This window comes from Phytophthora infestans, genomic scaffold (assembly GCF_000142945.1).
Source record: "Phytophthora infestans T30-4 supercont1.5 genomic scaffold, whole genome shotgun sequence".
NCBI classification, from domain to species: Eukaryota; Oomycota; class Peronosporomycetes; order Peronosporales; family Peronosporaceae; genus Phytophthora; species Phytophthora infestans.
Window position 1 is genome coordinate 3,492,417 of NW_003303754.1, and position 24,711 is coordinate 3,517,127.

Sequence of the window (24,711 nt, forward strand, 5' to 3'; positions counted from 1 at the left end):
TGTTGGGCTCCACCACGCCGAAACGAATGAGACGTCAAATTCCCAGTGGGGTTCGCTTTGGCTTGAACAGCCGATGCAGACTTGACAACGCGATTCACGTAGGCATGGATCTTCATGTTATCCACAGGTACCTTTCGCTTTTTTTGAGGAGGTTCAGCTGGAACGTCGTCGTCGTCGCAAAGCGCAAGGGCTTCAGCTAGTGGGATGTCGACAGGTGCTGCCACACTCTCCTCGCTCCCTGCCGCAAGATGAGGATGGTCGAGTAGTTGGGCGCACGGGGAATCTTGCATTACCAGTGCCATTGCGATAGCATGGAAAGGGCACGTTATGAAGCTGTCCCTGTCGGGGAAAAGTGAAATCCCTTGTTCTTCTGCTGTTTTCACCCGGATGAGCCTAACGAACACCACACCATCGGCACTAACAGAAAGATTGCCCTTGACCACGAGCCCAAAATTGGAGGCACGACCAAACGCATACCACATCAGTGCAAGCAAGGCCGCGTCTTGGTAGTCCTTGGAACTGGCGGCGTCATAGTAGAGTCCATCCATCAGAATACGCAAGTCCTCCTTCGTACACGCAGGTGCCTTCTTGACCATTCCACCTTCGACTCTCTTAAGGCAGTGGCACTCGAGCGTCTGGCCCATCTTGAAAAGCTTCTGTTCGATGGCCGTGCGGTGCTTCGGGTGAGTGTCGAGCAGCCAGTTCTTCACGTGACGGTAATAGCTCATGACAGAGTGCTGGGAGTTGGCAGGTGCGAGGTCTTGAAGGCTCATACTCGTTTCTAGTGTTTTGTCGGTAAGAGCGCAAATATGCCAGTGATGTGGACTGAACTAGTGGCTCGTATTGAGCCGCTGCATATTCTGCCCTCCGTGCCTACATTATACGTCGGCACAATGTCGGTAGCCTGTAAGCCTACCCCTAGTGGATATTATTGGTAGATTAGATACATAGATGAATGTCATTGGTCAAAAGGCGCACACTGCTGCCATTTTCCTATATAAATTCAATAATAAAATTATGTGTCGGCACCTTGATGATATTTATCCTTGTATCAAATCGTAATGAAAGCCACTGAAATTCCTTCATTTTATTCACACCCGGGCCGACAAAAGATTTCGTACCGCCTTGTATAGTAATACATGTTTATCTTCAAAACGCAGAATAGTACTATCTATAGTTCGATCTACTTTTCAGATAAAATTAAATTGCCTCGTGTACAGAGTAATCTCCTCTTAATGAAACCGTGTGTGTTTTTCTTCTTCTGATGTCCACCGGGTACTGTTTATAAGAGGTCAATAAACTGTTTTTAGTACCAGGTGCATTCATTTACAAATAAATACAGAAACATATGATTAACAAAAGAATACAGAAATCTGCCTGAATAAGGAACGCCTGATATAAATTAAGAAAGAGATTGCATTAATTGACAATGCCTCGCTAAAAACAGACTATGATATCGGATCATGTGCATGTATTGAATTGAGTTAAGATAAATTGAAGATTCGGATTTTGAAAGAGACCGGGTGATTCCAGCAGTGCTGAATCGTGGAAGCGCTAACTTTAGACCATACAGCTTCACACCAGAGCAGTGCAGCTAGCTGGTCGACGCTGTACGGGCTGTCGAGGCCTTCGCGTAGGCGATCCAATGCGAACATCATTTTTGCGATAAGATGTAGCGTTTAAATGCAATTGATGATCCCCTCAACACGGACGTTGCTTAGAGAGAGACCAACCTCTGCGCCTTCTTGCGTACAGCCTTTTCCACAGGCCGTCCGCACAGCACAACACTTGATTTGAGTATATAGCATATTGTCGTTTTGCCAGGGGCCGTTGGAAGCCCAAAGCCCACTCAGCTAGCTCATTATACGACAGACTAGGTGAGCGAGCATCCTCTACCTTCTCGGACCAGGTGAGACGGAGACGATTGGAGGACATTGGGGTGCTGAGGACGCAGTCAGCTAGTGAGCTTGTATGTAAATGTAGGAATGAAGTTCGGCTCGTAGGGCTTGAAGCGAAGGAGGATCAGCTACTGCGCACCATTTTTTTAAATTGAGTGCTGGATAACTCAAAGTCTTGTTTGTTTTGTCAGTACCTTGCCCATCACTATCCCATCTCCCTAAATCTTTCCCGACTATAAAAAATGCGAGGTTATTAGTTGAAACCCCGTTCCTTATTCAGGCAGATTTCTGTACCACCACCTTTTTCTGTGGTATAAGAATCAAAAATTGAGATAACAGGTCTACCAAGTTTTACAGGGCTGAAGAAATTTTCTTCCAGTACGAGTTTTTATTAATGAACTACAAAAGAAGTAAGAGTATTAGTGAGGTACATGTAGTGCCTTCCTAAAGAAACTCCGAACTGGATTGCCTGTAAAATCCAGAGAATTCAGCGGAAAGATTACGGTACGACTTGATTACAAACGCTAATTTGCATAATAAAATACCGAATCAACATTGATGAATTCAAAGTGGTCCGCCATCTAAACAGTATCAGACCCCAAGAGCAACATCCCCACACCATATCTTAATAGCCTGAGTCATTTTCCAAATTGGCAATTGAAAGTGAAGCGAAGCAGTCGAAGTATCCAAGCCAAGAAGGATGCACGTTTCGAAGAGTTTGGCTGCTGTTGTCGCCGTGTTATGTTTGGCTTTTGCCATTGCAATGAGCGGCGAGGTCGAACATCAAGGCTACAGAGGCCTTCAAATCGACGACCCGAGAACCGGAAGCCCCACAACACCATTCCCCACCTCCCTATCAGGGAGAAATCTTCAAAGGGGCGACCCGTCAACCGAAGACCCCTTGACACGAGTCCCCACTTCCTCACCGGATCATTAGTGAGGCGTTGAAGCTATCTGTCAACGCGTCTGGAATGAGCTGCCGGTACGACTCAGATTGCAACCAGGAAGTATCTTGTTTTAAGTGGAATAGACTGCGATTCGATACTTAACCATGCATTCCTTGAGCAAGTCGTATTATTCTACGTATATAACTTGATCAGTACTCTACCAGAAATTGAGTGCAGTTTTGCTCAGCGCCGGCAGCAAGCCTTTACCATCCGGGCGTACATTTTGCGGTAACTCGCAGCTCGAAGAACGGTGTAAGGGGGCATGATCAAGTTTAACATTTTGCAACTTAATGTCAGGAGCGCAGCTTCGTTTGAAATCCTGCAACTTGGATCGTTTGGCTTTTGAAAAACTGGTGCCGAGGTATTCCTGATGTACAGAGTTAACCCGTTTATCGCTTTGAATTATCGTCAAACTGGGTGCCCACCCAAATTTCCTTCACGTCGGTAAAGCCAAACGTTTTTTTAGTTACAGACGCAATCATCCAAAATGAGGTACACGCAGTTCCTTTCGCGGACTCAGCGGCATCCGAGGGCACGAGCGCCTCCAGTCGCTTCTGGATTTTAAGTCGCCCCGGGACCAAGATGATTTAAGGCCTTAAATTACGAAAAATGATCGACTATTTTTTTATTGCATCGAGCTCACGACGTTATCAACCATCTCTTACAAGAAAAGAAAATAAGAACAATAATATCCCACAGCCATGTAGGGATCCAATAGCTAAAAGTTTTGGCAATACGCCAAGTATATGTAGCACTTTTCATCGGCATGCAATACAAAGAGCGAAGCACTTTGAATATCTTGACCTGCAATCAAACGGTACTAACCCATTCTCTGTCCATCAGGTCTAACTAAAAACTCGATATAATTCAATTTTATCGTCGCCATTTTGTGGCAAACCCCCTAATATTTAGTGGTGTTTCAGAGGCTCATCTCCGCCAAAAAAATCCTAATTAATGACAACTTTGAAACCCCCTATTGAATTAAATCCCATCTCTGATTAAATCGTAATCTTCGTCAAATATTTTCCAGTTAAACTCGATACCGTTATAAAAAAAATTCGAACAGAATCCACAAACAAATCAAACGATTGGCTTTGATTCGTCTTTGCTGTCTTTGAGTTGACGAACTCAGCGCCTGGGGTCAGTTTGCTGTCTTCCAAACCACCGTCAATGACGGTCCGTCATAGTTCGACCATACAATATAGATGTCTTACGAATGCCACGCTTACGAAATGCAGTAGAATTAATCCTGTGAGGGCTGGCCATTTACCTCATTTTGAGGTATTCCCAATATAACGTTTAAACTGCTCGATCGTAAGCCGAATAATAAATATCAATAAAATAATGTTTATATTTTGTACGGAATAATAATTATTGCCCTTTTGGGAGAGGGGGGGGGCACTTAGGAGAATAGATCACGTGTATCAGCGGTGGAAAATACACGTACTGAAGAGTGCAATGGGTCCGTTCGTTGGTGAGCTCGTCGGTGCGCCCGCCTACGTAAATACCGAATGACCCTGCTCCAATCAGGTTTGCTCCAGCTCACCACCACTGATTTTTTAAACGTGGGTCACATTTAAAGAATAGGCTACGGGACCTATGCAATACCGAAATTAAGATGTCGGCGTCTAAGAGTTGGATGCTTCCGGGACCCGCATAAGGTACATGTAACGGCGCAGATTAGTAGATGTGCCATCGTCGTGCTGGCACGTTCAGTAATCATCATTCTTGCCTTATCCTCTTAATTGAAACAATGTCAACCGATGAGCACGCAATTCCGGATTTCCTGTTTGGAAATCAAGTAGCTTTCTCAGTCCACACCATGAAGTCCACCGCCATTGTCGCTGTTGCCCTCGTTGCCACCACGAACGCCGACTTGTGCGATGTGCCTGCGCTCATTGGAAACGTCACCTCCCCCGAAGCTGTAACTTGCTTGGGTGACTCCGGCTTTGATGTAACGATGCTGGTCGCGCCGACGAGCGCCGAATTGGCCAAAATGTGTACCAGCACGGCCTGTCAGTCGGTTTTATCCGGCGCAGAAGCGACCGCCCCCACAGAGTGCACTGTTGGAAGCTTCGCTTTGTACGCCGACCTGATCACCCCGCTCAAGACAGCCTGCTCCGGAGGCTCGTCCTCCGGGTCCTCCACCTGGACCACCGTCGCCTTCAACTCCACAGACTCGGATGAAGCGGCTCCATCGTGTGCTTCGGGCAGCAGCAGAAGCAGCAGCAGCAGTGCTAAAAGGGCTGTCATGTCGTGCTAGTCGCTGTTGCGACCACGTTCTTCTAGGTACTTCGTACACAACAACCAATACAACGACCGACTAATTTTCGGTTTTTTATCCACCGTTCTAGGGGGCGAGCCTTTCTAAACCAAAGCAACTGTTCAATTTCTAAAAGTAATAAACATTTCTGTTGGCTTCGACATTATAAAAGCGATGGCGTGCGTACAGCACTTGCAGAGATAATAAGTTAAGCTCCAGTAACGACGAATCCCACCACAAAGACAATTACGTAGAACTGAGCAATATTCGAGTTGCAAGGCAAGACGTTATGACTATCTGCGACTTAGATTCGTTAGCTAGATTCAAAGGTCGTAAGCTTCCACTACAATAGTTCCTTAAGTGTTTATCCTAGAGAACAATGCTCTACTGCCCAGCGAGCATGGACATTCACAGCCGACGTACCGTTAGCTTCGAAGTACGGCTTAAAACACCAGCTCACATAAATCTCGGAAGCGTGCGCCGATGACAACAACAGTGGGGCCTCGTTGCTGCATCTTCAGACTCGCGCTCGATTTTTTTTCTCGAATCGTATTCAGACATGAGCTGGATTTAGGTCAGATATTTTTCTTAAGTCTGAATTCAGCCCACGTTGCCCGATGTGCATACAAGCGTAAAGTAGTCATCGACCAGCGGAGTGTTAGAGGTGCATATGCGCTTCTTGTAGGATACGTCGGGCACTACGTTATTTATGGCAGTTATTATTGATACAACGTTGCTTTTTCAATTTACCGCTCACTCAGTTTGGTCAATGAATTACTTGTCTACTGTAACTTAAAGGAGAGCATGATGGGTCTTTTCGACTGCTACATCGGTTTATATGCCAACACAAAGCTAGATATCGCAGTCTTAGATGATTTATTGCTCTTATGGATAAAAGATTGCAGATAAAAATCAACGTAAATTTACTATTTGTATTAACAAAGCTGTTTCAGTCAGAGCGGGAACCTTTAAAAAATTCTGGTCAAGAGCGATTATTTGTAGTTGTATCTTCTTGATTCAGTATCATGCCACAACAAAATGTCAACATTCACGTCGAGGTAGGCCAAACTCACGACAGAAATACGGGGGGAGTTGCTTGATTCTATACTCTCTTTCGCATGGAATATATGAGGCATTGCTTCAGCGGCATTCACTGACCATTGGCAAATTTAGGGCATCATTGTATCAAATCGTAATGAAAGCCTCTGAAATTTCTCCATTTTATTCGCACCCGGGCACACAAATGATATCGTACCGCCTTTTACATGTAATACTAATACATGTTTATCTTCAAAACGCAGAATAGTACTATCTATAGCTCAATCTTACTTTTCAGATAAAACCAAGTTGCCGCGAGTACAGAGTGGACCTCCTCTTAATTAAACCCATTGAAGAAAAATTATTTGACCAAGGATACAGCTTGGGCGGGTTCGGCTACCAGTTGTAACCTCTCAGTCACAGCCAACCTCACCTATTTGTGCTTGTAGTGGGTCTTAGCGATAAACACACTGCGCGCGAAGCTGGTAAACTCAAAAATCTATTATGAGTCCTAGAGTAAATTCTCCTCTCCCTCCACTGCCTGGTGCAGCCAGTCGACCAGGCGGTGGTTTCTTAACTTCTAAGTGAAACCAACTCGGCATCACACTCCTAGTGATGATGCCCAGTAGAAGGCTTTCCGTTGATACCCCCCCCCCCTCCCACTACAGTGCCCTCCCAAAGCCTTCTTCACTTATGCATTGCTACTTTGCACTCTCCTCTTTCCTTTCTGTGGAGGTCGGCCTGTAGATCGTGGCTTTAAATTTGACTGCACGTCCCGTTGTGTGTTTTGTGTCCGCCGGTCTGTTGGCGAGGCCTTTGGATTAATCAATCCGTTAACATAGCGCTCCAATAGTCTGTCATTTGACTGCTTCACGAACTGAGTCAAGAGAGCAGGAATGTCTTTGCTCAGCTGTTCTGTTGTCTCCCACGATTCTTCAATCGGCTCGAGTCCTCTCCAGCCAACAAGAACTTCGTAGTCCTTTTTATTCTCGTTCCAACGACCCTCTTTTATCTCATTTACCGATAGGATCACACCCTGAGCGGCTACGTGATCGCGGATCTCCTCTGTGACTTGCAGTGAACTATCGGCGTAAACTTTCAACCGTGAAGGGTGTACGTCTGTTTCCTCTCCCGTCAATAAATGACGAATCGCAAAAGAGTGTGGGTTCGCACTTACGATCTGGTAGGTAATGCTTCTCATCAACACGCGACCTAGACACGTAGTCACCAACGTCAAAGTTGGGGCGACACGCATACTTATGCATCCTTTTGTTACGCACTGTCTGCCGTTCACGCTCCTCAGTCATCGACTTATGCATTTTCCGGATGTTATTGCGTAGCTTCTGTAGCCATGTTGCAATAGCTTCGGGTTGCGTTGGCATCTCCACTATTTTCTTTTGCATAGTGACAGGGGTGTAGGAAGCGATAGACCACAGAAAAGTTCCACAGGTGCTCGGTTTCCAAGTGACGGAACCGGGGTATGCTTCAGGCTAGCTTGGAGTAGAAGCACAAATGTCCAGTCATGCGTGTCAATTTTGTACTCTAAACACAGGACGCGAAGGACCTGAACAATGTCTCGATTTGCCCTCTCCACACTTCCATTTATCCACGGCGAATAGGCTATAGTAAGCTCATGGCGCGCTTTTAGCCGCCGGCACATCTCTATCATCACCAATTCTTGAAATGCGTGTCTTGGTCGCTAATCAACAGCGTGGGTACGCCATACTTGCTATGCCAAGCAAGAATTGCTTCTACAACAACTGTACTAGTTGGGCTGGCCCAAGCTGTCGACTCCGTGTAGTGCGTCGCCTCATCTTTTAGCACTAGTAAATATCGGCCACCTGCGAAACTGTCGCCGAGTGATAGAAAGTCGAAATACAACGCACCATTCCGTTCATTGGTACGGTACGTAGATCCCCATGGTCTCTGAATAATTATTGCATCTTTCACGTGCTTGCACATGATACACCCTGCAAGGAACTTCTCGACTCTAGCTCGGAGGTGATGGACGGCAAAGTATCACCCAATACATTCTATCATCGCCTCTCGTCCTCGGTGAGCCTGGGAGTCGCAATGAGCCACCACCAGGAGACGTTGTATAAGCAATAATGCTTTGCTCGGTATCCACCATTTTCCATTGAGTAGCCATCCCTTATCATCATCTCCACATGCCGACAGAGGTCGTTCGTCAGCATGTTGTATTTGAGATGCTATAATAACTGATGTGGTTGGCCATACAAAGGCGGGGTCGTTAAGTGGCCTCAATTGCTGCGCTTCAGGTGGTGAAACCTGCTGTCGCCGTGTTGACTGAGCTACGGTTTTGCTTTTGCGACGTCGCCGTCGCTTTTTTTTCGCGGTTGAGTCTCCACAGTGTCTGCCACAGTAATATCTCGATTACATTTCCGTAGCTGCATAGCATTTAAGCTTACAACGTTGTCATGATTGCCCGCCCACCTCGAGATCATATCGGCCCATGTATTTGAGTCACCATCGATGTGTTCAATTTCATAGCGGTACTCCATGAGCTTCGTGGACCACCTCAACAACTTTGCTCTGATACGTTTCTTTACTCCTTTGCTCGTTGCAAACACGTAGACGAGGTTTCTATGATCACAGTAGAGTATGAAGCCCCCAGGACGCAGCAACAAACAGCTGAGCTTGTCACAAGCACAAATTATAGGATACGCCTACCTCTCGATAATACCCCAGTTGCACTGTGATCCCGTGCAAGTACCGCTTAAACAGATCAGAAGTTGGTGTTGCTGCTCATGCACCCCTTTTCGGGAGTTCCATTGTACTAATTGTGATACCAATACCGCCCAACCAGAGTCGCTAGCATCAGTCAGTAGACACATAGTTGCTCCTTCTTTAAGAATAGCAAGGGTTACACTCGTGGAAAGTAGATCTTATATTTGATCATAAGCGCTCCTCTCCAGCACACTTAGGTCCTTCGCTAAACCAGAAGACATCCGCTTCGTACGTTTTGAAGCTCGAGCTAGGGCGGCATCTAGCGCCTTTTGCAAAGGACCGGCCGTCCGTGCGAAGTCTACCAGAGTATCCCTCATCCAGTTCGTCGCGCAGAGAAATTGTTGTAGCTCACCAGCCGTCTTGGGGTACGGTAGCTCATGGAGTGCCCGAATCCTTTCCGGATCGTGATGTACACCGTCTCCGTTGATCAGTTTTCCGCACCACTTCACCTGTTGCCCGAATAGACTGGACTTCTTTGGGCTGATCTTAAACCCAAAGAAATCTAATAGCTCAAATAGCCTCTCCAGTTTCTTCAGGTAAGTATCCACGTCATTTGCGAACAGCAATAAATCATCGATCCACACGAGTAGATGCTTGTGTAACAGCTCCTTAAGGCATTTCTGCACAGTGGATTGAAAGAAAAGAGCAGCATCCGTGCATCCTTGGGGTACTCGCCGGGGCGTGTATATTTTCCGATGTGTCATGTAAGATAACCATTTCTGGCACTCCTCAGTAAGTACAAGCTGCCAGTATCCTTTGATGAAATCAAAGAGGCCAAAATACGGTGCACTTTGCACCAACTCGAGGTCCACTTGTAGGTCCGGCATCACACCGACGATCGCTTCGATATCGGCATTTAAGGGTTTGTAGTCGGCAGTTTGTCGAAATTTACCACCGCTCTTCCGTACAGGCAACACTGGACATGTCCAACGACTCTCGGTATTCTCATACAAACAAACTAATCGAACCAATTCATCGTTGAAAGCATCGAGAAACTTCCTAACATCAGGTGGATATCGTCGAACCTTGCACCGGAATGGCTTGGTTCCCTGCTTGAGACGAATTTTTATAGGTGGTACCCGCGCGGGAGGGTCATCGCCGAGCTTGAGAGCCCAAATATCAAATCGAGCGGAGATTCGCCGAAGATCTGGGACCGATTCCTTCGAGAAACCCTTAGTAACTGCGCTCTCTATTATATTGTCCAGTGCTCGTCGAAGCTCATCACTTAGTTCCGTACTTGTGCCAATTTGTGGTTTCTCAACTGCATCAAATTCATCACTCTGCTCATTTTGGAATGGCATTGGCAACGAACAAGTCGAGTTGCATCTGTACATCGATACCTAACATCGTCAACATGTTGTTACCTAGTAGAAATCGTTTCGTGTCACCAGGAATGATCAAATACTCCACTGATTTTGCGATACGAACGCTACCAGCCACTGTCCGTAGTTTTAGATGCAAATTCACAACCATTGTTACTTCGATAACGTTCCATCGGCACCTTAAAAGTTAGCAGTTCCTCCAGCCTCACCGCTTTTACCTCCGAACAAACCTGTATTAATTCTTCACAGACGGTCATGCTCATGCCAGACCTGTCTGCACCACTATCGGCGCAGAAAGACACTGCGTAAGCGTCCTTCAGCACGACTGAGCAGGTCTGTGCCGGCAGGCACTCGGCAAGTCGACGCAAATTAGCGGTGCCTCCCCGCTGGGGGAAGGTCACCTTTCTTGCTCGTGTTGGATGCTGGACGTTCACGGTCTTCCTTGGTTGCGATCGGGCAGTCACTGAGGTAGTGTTCCCCACCGCAGTGAAAACACCCAGCTTTTGGTGCTCCTTTCTTGCTGGACTTGTCGCTCTTTTCAGTTGACTTTTCGACTTTCCGAAATCTAGGTTTCTTGCTAGACAGATGTTGATACTCACTGATCTGGCGTTGTTTTGTTGCGAAACGAGTGTCAGGGCTCGCGTGCCTTCAGCTTGAGAGATGCCTGTTTGACTTTTTTTAGAGCCCTATCCTCAATAGCTTGCTCGAGAGCTTGTTGGTTTATCAGTTTGGACAGTTTCAGTACACTGGTTTGTGCGTCCGGCACACGGTACTCGATCTCGTTTTTCACTTTCTTCTTGAGCATTTCAATCAAGGGGTTTACTAACAATTTGCATTCCTTCTTTATATCTTTCTCACCATCAAAAAAACTACCAAAGCCGTATTTCTTGATGAGCGAGTTACAAGAGAGAAAGTAGTCCGTTACGCGAGACCGAATGTCAGTGTTATCCATGTTCATCTTCAATTCACTCTCAAACAGATTATTCACCGAATGCAACACTTGGTTCGGGTAACTGTCAGTGATAGCGTGAACCTGCTCCAGCAGAAACGCGTCCGTCAGGTCGCTCTTAGAGACTCCCTCCCCCAGCTCGCCTCGCACAGCGTTGTCTACAAACCGTCGTCGAACGAGTTCTTGACACTCTTCAACACAGCAGCGAGATCCTCTTTGCCATCCTTGCAACGCTCCTTGGTCGCCTCCTCGTATTCCTTGCGGAGTTTTAACCACTCAATCAAAGCCTCGCGCGAGGTGGAAGTCACTTTAGGAGCCGTCACTACGGCGAAGATCGGCTGCGGAACGCGAGCTGCCTTCGACGTGCTCGACGGGGTTGAGATCTCTGTCGCTTGAACCATTTCCGACACACTTGAGCCACCAGCTGCTTGACATTTGGTGGTGTCATCGTCCGTCGCGAACGTCATGTTGTCCTTCAGTAGGTCAGTTGTAGTCGCGAGACCTCGCAACTAAATAATTATTTGTAGTGGGTCTTAGCGATAAACACACTGCGAGGGAAGCTGGCGCTTCCTGGTAACCCCAAAAATCTATTATGAGTCCTAGAGTAAATTCTCCTCTCCCTCCACTGCCTGGTGCGGCCAGTCGACCAGGCGGTGGTTTCTTAACTTCCCAACTCGGCATTTCACTCCTAGTGATGATGCCCAGTGAGTAGAAGGCTTTCCGTTGACCCCCCCCACACTAAGTGCTGTCTGCTTCATGCCAGCAACGAACTAATCGCAACCCGACCCATTTTTTTCTCGAACAGACGGTAAAGCCTTTCGAACCAAACGGAGACATTCGCTGGGATGATCTAACCATGCTGCTTCGAATGATGCGATGTGTTCAAGCTGCTGATCGGCTTAAACAGCTTGATTAAACTACTTTAACATCATATTATAATAGCTGTAGAGTTCTCTTCCCGACACAGGTTCCCCTACGTTATTTTAATATATTATTAGTAAAAAATACAACTTGAACGGAAAAAGAACGCAATAGCAGCAAAGGGTCAAAGATCTCTCAAATTGAAGAGTGACCAGAGGTCGGAAAATACAATAGTGTATTGGGTTGGGGGCAAAGTTTTGCCGTAATAAAAATTAGCACTTCCAAAAAAAAAAACTGCCGATTTTTAAAAATATTGAAGCAATATCTAGCTACGTCTTGCCCTACCGGGTACACTTGTACCAGCCATGATCCCCGAGAGTATGCTGACCCGATAGTCAACTGGATCCTCATTGTTTAAAGTCGTTATCATGTTCTGTGGAACTACCTACCACTGGTAGGTCTGACGACGGCTGCCAGGTTAATTCTTGAAACCCCATCCAGAAAATTATTAGAAATAGTAGTATTATCCATCTTGATTAGTTTACTTAGCGTATATTCAATCTCCAACGTACAAGTCGGGGTCATCTTCGAATTATGAAATGTCATCCTTTGGTCGGTGTTATCCTGGAGAGCCTCCAAGAAAGACCGACACCAGGTTCAGCTGCTTCCTTCTCCAGTTCCTTAAGACTTTGCTCCAGGCTGTCAGATAGACTCGTTTTTTTGCATCTTCTACTACCGTTTGGCGCTAGCAAGTCCGTGGATTTGAGACTTTGTTTTTTACGTGGCTGCCGTCAAGTCTGGAAATTATGGTGTGGTGGACCACGAAAACGATGTCATCGGTTCTGATAGACGATGCCATATCGGAACAAAAGACGAGTACCAGGGTACCATTTGCCATATTTATTGTCAATAATTAACTCAATATCATATTGTATTGTCAAGGTCAGGTACCAATAATAAAATTATGTTGCAAAATTCAATAGATTTATGACATCACAGAGCATAAAACTTATCACTTAATGCTAAGTTATGCATAAGAGAACTACTCAATCCCCTTAAAAATGTTCGCACTGTGTGTTTGAATATAAAACTGTATTTTCAAAGCTCTCGTACGTTATTAACGTCAACATGTTAAAATAACGCGTATCTTTTCGTAACAATTTGAAGGCACTCAGTGATTATTAAGATAAGTGAACACTTGACAGCAATAGATGTCGGCTAATACCAAAGAGGATTTATTAGTGTAAGTTACCAAGTATGGGCCACATACAGTATTAAAAGTAGCCCAGTGCTACAGCCCATGTTTTTCATTCGGGCTACGGGACAGTAATCATGGATTTTGCCCATGGTTAATATGATTTCTCCATGATTTCCCCGAAGTGTATTACGGAGTGAGGTATTTATTTTGAGCATGTATTCCCCATGTTGGGTCACGGCCAAATCATGTTCGCACCACTACCCGATAATTGAAGACTGAACGCGATTCGCCTGTCGGATCCTCATACTGCATGATCAATACTAACACGTGTCATAAATGATGTCCATGTATTTGCCATTAATAACCATGGTTAAATCATGTTTCCAGGACGATATATAATTTGACGAGTGAGAGATTAGCTGGGGTGTCGGTCAGTTCCCCCCCCTCTTTTCTTGCATGATCCAGAACTATATAGTGAAACGCGCGATGTGTATGTATTCATCGTGTTAGGGTGCATCTTAGTCCTGTTCACCTTTACTCGCATCGCTAAAGTCCACCACGGTCCGAAGAACGTCCCACTGCCGGCGCAGCAATCCCACCGTCGTGTAATCACTTCTCATTTCCTTAACGAATCGTCTCCAGAAGTGCAAGATGATGAATAGACCACAGTTATCGCTGTCCTTTTGAATCGGGCTGTGTACCGACATGGTACTCCACTGAAAGAGCCTTCCGCCCAATTTCTTCCGCCAACGCTGCGAGTAGATTCTGGTTCGGCCGCTTGTTGAAACTTTCGAAGCAGTAGATAGTTGTTCTTGATCGATCAATAACGAGGCGCACCCAGTGATTTCCGTTGATGTTCAAAGGCATAAATACCATATCCTTGTCAGCAGCTGCTACCAAACGCAGCGTTCTCGGAGGGATTCGTTTGCCTTTACTCGGCGCAGGTGTATGCAATGACAGCAGGAAAAGCGTTGTGTTGTTCTTGAACTTCTCCACCAGGGTCATCATGAAGACGTTTATTAGGTTGTCGTGATACCAGCACCCGCTGCGGGCACAGCACAGATGGTTCCAATCCAGGTCAAAACCTTCTCCGAAACCCGGAAGTCTTTCAAACGGCCACGTATCAACCATTAATTTTACCAGGGCACATGCTCTTTCATTTAGAAACTGTTCATCAACTTTACTCACAAGCCACGAGTAGCAAAGCATTCCTTCTCTTCAAGCATGAACTAAACTCCAGATGTAGCTCATTGCCATTAGCTGCCCTCCTTTTCTTCCGGATCTGGTTCACTACTATTATCATTGTCGCTGGATTGAAGATCACCACTGTCTGCAGCGTCGCTATTCTCGTCGCTATTCTCCTTTGAATTGTTGTAAGCCTTATCATCACCAACGTCTCGGGTTGGCCCCGCAATATCATCGGTGTTCTGAGCATTTGGTACGCCATCAAGCACAGCCTCGGTCATCATCATACTCCCAGAAGAGACTTGCAGCTCAGCGTCATCGGGCAGATTGTCCGCATCGCTACTGCTACTTGACGATACTTTCATGCCCAGGGCTCTTAAGATGCTGGCGGTATTCTTTGTCCGAACCATGATGCTGTGTAACATCAATACATGGGAGAAACATGTAACAAACATGGAAGACCTCGTTAGCCTGACTATCTATCATAGCCACGAAGGTCATGGATCAAACATACCTGAACAGAAACTCCAGCGAGTACCAAGTTACAGTAATGCAGTGGTTACTAAGTGACAGTAGTACACAAAAAGTTAGTTAAAGAGTTAGTTGTCGAACATGCATCGCATGGTAACATCGTATTAGATGTGTCTTACCGTTTCGTAGAGAGCTCTGGTCGTGCTTCTCAACTGCTTTACGGTGGTGGATTGCGCGTGTGAGCGATTCTGGGTGAGCCGCAGGCATTTCATCAGCAAAAGCTGCATTCATATCCAATCAACAAACATATTCGCACCTCTTCGAGGTTTCTCTACTTCGGAGCCATTACAGCGAAGACAGAGGCGACTAGGGGCCTGGAATCAGATTATGAGGCGGATGAGACGCCTCTACAGTCCAACACAACATGATTCAGCAGCAGGAAGAGTTATTTTGCGTCCTGTACGCGTCAATGAAGATGATGGAGCATAGGAGATTCTGCGTACCTGCGGGCAGACGTGGGGGGTGGGGGGTGCAGAGAGGCCGCTGTCCGTTTGCGGGGGTCTCGGGGTCTTGCCAGGACGCGCGGGGCAGCAGTGGCGAGCGGTTCGCCTTTTCGTGACGCGTGTCAGACAAATGACTGGCTTCCCGCCTGTATTTTAAAACAAAAAAATATTTTAAAGTACAAACATGGTCAGCCATGGGCCAAATCATGTATAAATCATAGTGTAGAAATCATGGGCTGTAGATTTGCCGTTATAAGTACCGTGATTGCCGACGTTCACTCCTTCACGACAATAGAAATAGTAAATTAGCATACTAAGTACAGGATTAAATCTGATCGATTTACCGAGGAATATATTACATGATTTGGAAGTCCAACTAGGCGAAATAAACGGCTGTGTGCATATCGGATATTACAAGGTGGCATCATTTTTATCCAAGATGAAAAACCGTCGACAACGTGCTGCCCTTTGTTACATGTAAACGTAACTGCTCGAGATCTGGTATACGAGATACAAAATGATCGCAACAGAATAAGAGTTTCGTGCTGTGAAGCATAGACTTAGGTTCATTCTCAACCGGCTCATGCGGTCGCATGCGACTAAATATAGAACATTCATTGGGTACGAACTAATGAAGGGCTAGGTGGTCGCATGCAGCGTTGAAAAAAATAGGCTGTTGTGCGAGCTTTTCATCGCATGCGGTGATATCGCCGCATAAAGCGGTTAGGCACAGCATGAGGACGGAGTTAATCAAATCAATCTCCGCTTCAACATGCTCAGTTGAAGCTGCACTTTCCAAATTCCAACTTTAGCCCGTGCTTTCGTCCAACGAGAGAGGAGAGCTCTATGTTGTTGCTCTGCCTGCGCTTGCTGCCACTGTCGCCGACGAGGAGAGTTCGAGTGGCAGCGAAATGAATATAGTTCGACATCGCATCAACTGGTTTGCTCATGCTGAACGTTTGCTATTAGAAAAAGAGTTCAAACAGAGATATATTCCACAATGACAAGATCTATTATATACCAGCCGCTTAAAATGTATGTTATGCGCTGCATAACCGTTCTCAGCCGACGCGACCGCAGGGAGCAAAATCGTGCGATGCGGTGTGACCGGTTGAGATTGGGCCTTAACCCCTCCAGACCGGGAGCTCGCTGGAACATCTAAACTGCATATGCTACATTATTAAGCTTGGGGTTTGTATATAAAATTGTTTAGGGGAAGGCAACATGGGCGGGTCAGGGCAAAAGCCATGCTAATGTAGCATACAAGGTGCATAATTACTCGCTCGTAGCACTGCCAATCGAATAATGCTACATAGTGTGGAAAAGAACAGGACAGCTAGCCGAACCCGCTGAACAGAGCCGAACCTGCCCGCAGTCCTCATTTTCCGAAATTTAGAAAACAATACTTCCTATACAAAAGTTCATATAGAAAGTTGGTGTGTCATCTCTACAGGTAACGCAAGCTTTTGATGCCATCGAATGCGTTCTATGCACAATACAAAATTCAAATGAACCAAAGAGCCTCAAAGCACAGCTGGTGGAGCAATTACTTGACACGCACACTTTCGCGTGAAAATAGGGCGAGCAGGATGCAATTTCGGATGTGCGTGTGCCAAAACCGGACGGAAGCAATCAAGTTCAATGAGCGCTTCAGATACCTGCTTACATGTGATCCATCAAAGGTGAGCCAAATTAATAACTTGCTGAATATATGCATCTTAAAGACAGCTTAAAATGCATGATAGCAGCTACGGGCTTGTGCGGTGTCTCTTGCGTGCAGCCGGAGTCCCGGGTGTCGACGGCGTACCAGGCAGTTCAGCTTTACGACGGACTCGGATTGGCTTCGCGTCTTCTACAGGAACTTGTGTGCCGTTCACCCATTCCTTGTGCCAAATATCCCAGCAAGTCATGCCCCCCCCCCCGACATTTCGCCGAGCACGCTTGCAGAGGAAGATTGGACCCACGTTGTTGCAGTCCCCACAAAAGTATGTAGTCGTAGATGCTCGCTTGGTGTCGTGACGAAGCGTAGAGCAGACATTGCATGCTCTCTGACGCCGCTTTGCTTGCTTGCCTTCATCGCGCCACTCGTTCACCTGTCGCGCTGCATGCTTTGACCGTTGATTGGGGCCGCCAGGAATGTCTTCGTAGCTAGGTACAGCAGAAGGAACCTGAGTCCCGAAGGTGTTGCCTTCGTACATGTCAGTGGCGTGGAGCTGCGTGAGCTGAAGATGAAGCTTGATCATGTACTTGACATGCGATAAAGGCTGTGTGGTGTTGGTTTTGTGGTACGCCTTGTGGATGATGTAGCCGTTGACAATAGCTAAATCGATCATACCCAACACCAGTGACTTGTAGTACTTTCTTAAGCGAAGTGCGCGTTGTAGAGAGTACCGTTGCAATCGCAACTGATCATGTATATCAACGCCTCCCATGTAGGCATGGTAGTCTTTCACAACTCTTGGGCACGGGGCCTCCACCTTCTCAGCTCCATCCTGGCGCCCCACTCTGTCAATCTCAGTGCTTCCTCCAGTACGTAGGAAATGAACTGGTGTGGAATCCCACCAGCTAATAGCTTTCATATTTGGCACGGGTTTTGAGCTTGCAATCTTGAAGGAACCACGCGGGATTGTCGGTGGTCGAGTTTTCATCTTTTCAATGACTTCTTTGCAGTAGCCCAGGCGATTCGTCATAATGGTGCCCACGCAGTAGAATCCCATAAGAAGGAGCTGAATAGCCAATGCGACCGAAGTGTAGAAGCGGTCAATAACAACTAGCCTCATTGCTTGTTTCCGTGCATCTTGTCCAAACACCTCCAGTAAATTTCGCACTACGGCAGCGGGTCCCGACTTCATATCTGGCTTATGGGCATCACTGGCATGTTGTTTCTTACCGCAGTAGATCTCAAAGCTGCATATATACATCACGAGAACAAAATATTGTTAGTAAACTGCATAATTCATGTTATACGCTATTGAGGGCCAAAAAAACGGCGTACCGAGTGCAGTACGCGGTAGCAGTACAACAAATCATGAAGAGCTTTGTGCACCACTTGTGGGGCTTATCCTTCATGTACACGCGCATCTTGTTGAAAGATGAACGACTTGGTAGCACAGCTTCATCAAACGACAAGTACGGTGGCGCAACAAACCCACGTGCGCATGTCCTTTGAAGAACCTCCACCACCTTCCTTATCTTCCACGCACGATCTGTTTGTGCTCGAGGGTCTTGATTCGAATTGAAGTGCAGGTTTCTCGATATCTCCATGAAACGGTCTCGCGGTAACACTGAGCCAAAACACCCTCGCGAGATTGCACCAATATCAGTAGTTTTCCCGTGGTTGGTCAGCTTCTCACGGTTTGGAGCTACCGCTCTGGCAATCAGCAGCCCAATGAATCGGCAAAGTTCATGCGGCATGATAGGCTTCATAGTTTCCAGCTCATTCCGAATGCCCCGACGGGTCTTGCGGGGCAAATCCGGACGGCGACGTTGTTTCTTCCGATATCGTGAGTAAGCTGCGTCAATCCGCAATGGAAGCATCTCCTGGTGGTAGTTATTCGAGTATCCGGCAATGTGTTGCCGCAAAACCACCGGCAAAAAGTAGAAAAATAGCGCAATAGGAGGTCACCGTGGCGCAGGGCCTCTGCTGAAGGCCCGGAGTATCCTTGCCGTAAGCCTGGATAGCTGGTCGAATTGCTGACGGGCTCGTACGGCTCCATCATATGCTCGTGAATGTCTGGTTCCACGACGTCTTCCCAGCCCGTTGCAGACATGCACCGTAAGACTGAGTCCTTCAGGTTCCCGGCTAAAACTTCATCTGCTCCTCCAAAACTCTCCAAAACATTCTCGCCAAAAAACACTTCCTCCGCAATTTCTGCTTCGGTCTCATCTACATCATCCATAAGAACCTCTGGAGCACAGTATTCCTCCACACTTCGGTCAGACTCGTATTCTCCCAGGTCAACATCATCCTTCTCGGCTTCATCCCCCGACTCAATTGCTCCGTACTGATCTCCGATATCGCCCGATTCAACAGCATTCAGGTCTTCGTGCTTGTCTGTTAGCAACTCACTCCTCAGAGCATCTAACTCATCTTCATTACTTTCATTACCTGTTATACAGAATACATTCGTTAAAAACACCGGCTTCATCAATGTGCACCTTCAATGCAATATAATATGCAGCGTAGTATGCAACATACCAGTGTGGACTTCAGCGGAAGCAACCGAAGCATCATCATCGACCACCTCTGGACTGGAAGGCAGGCCAGCATCTTCAGTCTCCAATGAGGCACCTCCAACGTGTGGCGAGGTTGCAATAAGTGGGGAAGCCGAACTTGGACCACGCGGCGCACACGGAGGCGACAATCTAAAGACTGCAGACGTCTCTAGCGAGCGACAAGCTTGCTGGCGAGTCGTACGGCTTTCAGGGAGCTCTGATCTTTGGGGTGGCTGTGGTTCAACTCGTGTGGCACCTACCAGAAAGATTACAAACAGCAATAACAATGTCCAAAATTCGCCGTTACATGCTACATTCAGGTCATCATTACATTTAGCACAATATGCAGGTTTACCTGCATCATTCTTGGTCGCAACACCTCGACTAGCCGCTATTTCATGGGCAGCAGCAGTTTCAATATCAGAAATTTCCTGTGCTGCGGCTAACTGATCACCCACAGAAACACTAGACGTACGACCAGCGGCGGAGACCGATGGAGGGGATCCGCGTGCGCGACTGCGCGGTACTATACATGAGAAGCAAATGTTAGCCAACGTGTCAATAGCAACTGTCGCTCGATACGCACCATCTGCATAGAAGTCAAGCACGGCGGCCTCCCCCAAGAAAAAATCGAGACCAACGGTGCCGTTTGGATGACCTTCGGGGCGGATATACTTGTAGCCGTCGTCTAAGCTGCTGCGTGGTGGTGGCTTTCTCGTCCACTCGTCTTGTTTCAGCTCGCGCCACACTGACTTGAACGAGAGGTCACGCCCTGTGACCTCACTATCCCGTGGAACCTTACCTCGCGGCTTCACCATTTTCGCTTTCGACTTGAGTCCTTGAAGCGCAAATTCACGAATGAGGTGGAATAGGAAAAGGCGGCAACAACCAGCGGCTCTCGGCCACTCGTCTCTGCAGGAAGTGCCAGTTACCTGTGATTCCCGATGCAAATCAGTTGCATTTCGCAGAATCCTATCAAAAGTAATTGTAGGAATTTAGACAAACGGCCCTCCTAAGACTTCTGTTCACAGAAAGGCTCGTACAGAAACTACACGAATGCTTAACTTAAAGTTTGTAAACCCCTTAAACGGGGGAAAGGGCGCTCTTACAAATTTGTAGGTCAAAAATCGCTTAAGGTGAATATATTCAGCTTTAGTGGATAGGCTATGTAGCATTATACTACATCCGGTCTGGAGGGGCTAATGTGACCACGGACGGCAGCCCAGACGTATTCAATTTCCAATTGTCTTTTAGCCCTCAGCACGGACTTTCACAACAGTGACAACGATGCGTTCGGGCGATCTGATTGCCCTCACCATTTTAAGTTTGATTAATCTCCTCCATGGCGAAGAACTTGCCCATTCGAGTCACCATGCCTCCCTGTCTGACTTCCACGCTTCACGCAATTTAAAGGCTGCAGTGAAATCAGCTGGGGTCCTGTTTAGCAACCTTCAGCACTGAGAAAGTTCATGGAAAAGCTCAAGCAAATCTCCTTTTTCAAAAGTGCACAAAAGTTTAAACCTGCTGGTGTCGAAAAAAAATGAGAATGCAGTCAAAACAGCAGAGACACATGAAAAAATATCGTAGACAGTGTTTTCTCTAAACTCAAAATTGCGAAAGAATTAAAAAATTCGGACGTGGAGAAGATAGAAGGTGATGTCAAGAAAACACAAGCGGAGTAAGTGTCAGCATTGAGATCATTCGCTGGGCAGGTGAAAGCGATCTCCATTTTCAATAAAGCCAAAGGTGTAGACGCTGCAAAGATAAAAAACGCTGTCAAGGCTGCAGAGGCAGTGCAAGCGAAAAGGTGATGGTCTATATCTGGAATGCTAAAAAGGGTCTCCAAAACCTAAGAAGTTAAAGCTGCGGACGTCGAGAGGAAAGAGAATGCTGTAAAAAAAAGCAGAAGCCGAGCAAACGTCGTTGTGGAGAACACTCGTGGACAGTGTGAAACGGATTGATGTCCCCAAGAATGTTAAAGCAATTGATGGCGCGGGCACCACGAAGATAGAGAACGCTGTCAAGAAAGCAGAAGCTGAGCGGGTGACATGGTGGAACGCTATGTTCGAGAACCTGAAAAGGATCTCCGTTTTAAAAATAGCAAAATACCTTGAAAATGCAGATGGCATCAAGCTGGAAAGGCCTTTAAAAAGGCTGATGGTGCGGAAAGTACGAAGTTGGAAGAAACTCTCAAGAAAACAGCAAGTGGAGAAAACCCAAAACTGGAAAATGCCGTCAAGAAAGCAGGAGCGGATAATAAATTCGAGACTGTGCGCGATGAAATGGCGAAGGCAGCGAAGGGCAAAATGGAGGGTATCCTAGCGAAACTCAAGCAACAACGGAAGCTCACCAAGGCCGGCGAGGAAGAGGTCAAGAAAACAACAGAGGAAGTTGCAGAGTTGGTAAAAAAGGACCAGGGTTCCCCAATATGCCATACTCAATATATTCTGCTGCTATTACGCCAAGACAAAAATAATGGCATTATTCCCTAAGTTGACTACGCATACTCTGCCTGATAGCTTTAACACTAAATCCTTCCCATCAGTCCTTGTTGTACGATAGAAACATAAGCACTTCAAGACTGTTAGGGTCCATGGCTTTCCTTAGGTCGGTCAGAACCAGCTTGGCTTGACTGAAGAAACGCTCGCACTCGTTCGACGTGGGTGGAACCCACTCGAGAGGAGCGTATTGCGGTGGGGAGCGCGTCACAGGGGCCTTCTTGATGGCCGACGCGAGAAATGACTTGGAAACTGCTGAGTTTACCACTGTGTCGTCGCTGCTGCGCTTGAGATGAATACACGCCGCTTGTTCGCGTGCATTCAGCCGACCACAGCCAATGATCTTCACGATGCCGCTCTCCAGTGCGGGATTGTTGACGACGGAGGCGTCACTTGCAAGCCGGGTCTTCTTGCTGGGGTACTTGCGCAACACTGCATCAAAGGCACGTCGTGCACCCACCACTGTTAAAGTTGAGTCTTGTAGCGCCAAACTCATCTCATTCAGCTCGTGCAGCGACTTAAGAAGGGAGCGAGCGGTTTGGTTTCCTCTGGCGTCAGTAGAAAGCGCGCGATGTCATGCTTAACCACCGTAGCGTGGTCCAACGCGAGAAGAGCGCTAAGCATCTTGTCGTACTGCTGTACCATGCTGAAGGTACTCGACCAACGAGTCGCGTTGGGCATGACGGGCGCTAGAGAGGTCACCTTGCGAAGGGCAGCACGACACTTGATGGTGCTCGGGTGTTTCATGAGCGCGTGTATCTTGGCCAACATGGGTTCATGATCAGCCATATACGCGTTCAGATGTCCTTGTTCGTGAAATTCATGGGGTACTTGGGCGAAAGGGGGCTGAAAAGTTGTTGGGATGACTGCAAAAGGTCGAATGAGCTGAGGAGATTACACAAGGCTCGTAAAGGCTCTTTTGAGGTGGTGGCAACCAGTAGTTTTGGTGGACAGTATTAACCCTAGAATAACTGATAAAATGCAGAAAAAATGCTTGCATTTTTACTCGCTCCTCAATACATTATTGCATTCCCAATATGCGATCTTATTCAATATGATAATTCAAATTGCAGAGGCCTGAAAAGGACCCCACGAAATGGTCTTTCCCAAACGAGCCCAACTACGTAGATAAAACTACTACAACAATAATAATGTACTGCTAACAGCTCATGCTCCATTGGACGAATCTCCTTTTTGACTCCCCAGCATCTCCCCACGCTGGTTCCCTGCCCACACTCGAAACCTGCTAGAGGAAACAGGTCGTTCGGCAGCGCGCCGGTGGCTCAGTCCCTTGCGTTGGTGTATTATGAACTGACTGGACATGGAAGTTGTATCCAGTATACAGTGCTGATGCGCATGTACATGTAGTTAAATGAAACGAATTCAAGCATTGCCGACATCTGCACGAGCAACTGAGTGATCATGTAGCCATCTAAACCTCATCTAAATAACCTCTCCGTAGCCTGATACCCCAGCTACCAATTGTCAGGATACCATTGTATCAGTTCACCTTGGAATATAGTTTGCTCGCAGACTGCATAAACTGTGCAGTAATATAATTGTGACAGTACTGACAAAGAATCCATTTCTAAAGTACAACAAGGTCTTATCACCTGTCTGTCTTAATCTTCTTTTTATCCGGTTCAAAGCTTGTGACTCTGTAGAGGATGTTACCGCACCTAATATCAATGCTCCCATCAGATGTGGCGGGCTGAGGCCAGGACCGATGCCTTACAAGTTTAAATTGGCTTCTACGCACTGTACTTGATCCAATGTTCGAACATGTTGAAGTACAACTTCGAGGTATCGTAATATCCTCAGAAAATAGCGTAGATCGGCAAAAACAGATTACATGTACCGGTAGTCATTGGATTCGATGTGGTGTCGACGCTGGAAAGACAAGAAAGTGCCTGGCACCGGTAAATGACATAGAGAGCTTTGCATCCCGTACATGTACCAGGACTGCAGTACATGTACTTTATTAATACGTGTAGTACCTTGGAATTGAATGTAGGAAATGAGGAAATTTCTTGTTGTGAGAGCATACTATTCGTCGTGTCTGGACATAACTAAATTCATCCATCCATTCATTCACTCAATCAATTGCATGCCTCTGCAACTTCAGTTTCGCTTCAAGGATGTGAAAGTAGCTACGTTCATTAGTATTCAAGATATGTACAGCGTCGATAAACAGCTTTACCACAAGGGATGTGTAGGCTCAAGTTTTGATACCCTTTCGTATCTGCTACGCAACGATACAAATCTAAAGTCTAAAATTCCAACTGGTAGGTAATCCCCGTGAAACCGTATAATCCAGGCCATGGTGTAGATCACTGAACACCATAAAATATCTAGAATTCAAATCCCAAGCAAAAATGTTCAACCCGACCCCAGGTCGCTAATCCCTCGTAATGACTTTCTGCTTCGACAACCTCAAGTTGAGGGAGGCTCAGCTATCCTAATGGCCATTTTGCAACTTGCAGTCATTGACCACAGTCAGATCTCGAGCCAAGTTTGTCCTGCTATCCCCAAGGAACATGCGTGTGCTCGAAGTCTTTTTGGTGTTCGCAATGGCGATGGTAGTAGCCAGCGAAAGCCTTGCAGCCGCACATCAA

At 46.7% G+C, this 24,711-nt stretch overlaps 2 protein-coding genes across 2 annotated transcripts; one reads left to right on the top strand and one right to left on the bottom strand.

The window, feature by feature from the left end:
• Nucleotides 1–4,667: 4,667 nt before the first annotated feature.
• On the top strand, nt 4,668–5,108 carry PITG_22741 (elicitin-like protein; the record flags this gene model as incomplete). The annotated part of the gene is made up of 1 exon (XM_002905953.1): nt 4,668–5,108. One exon carries the CDS (start codon nt 4,668–4,670, stop codon nt 5,106–5,108), a length of 441 nt encoding a protein of 146 aa, XP_002905999.1.
• Nucleotides 5,109–13,742: 8,634 nt separating this feature from the next.
• PITG_04365 (cysteine protease family C48, putative) lies at nt 13,743–14,355 on the bottom strand (the record flags this gene model as incomplete). The annotated part of the gene is made up of 2 exons (XM_002905954.1): nt 13,743–13,917; nt 13,976–14,355. 2 exons carry the CDS (start codon nt 14,353–14,355, stop codon nt 13,743–13,745), a joined length of 555 nt encoding a protein of 184 aa, XP_002906000.1.
• Between the last annotated feature and the right edge of the window lie 10,356 nt (nt 14,356–24,711).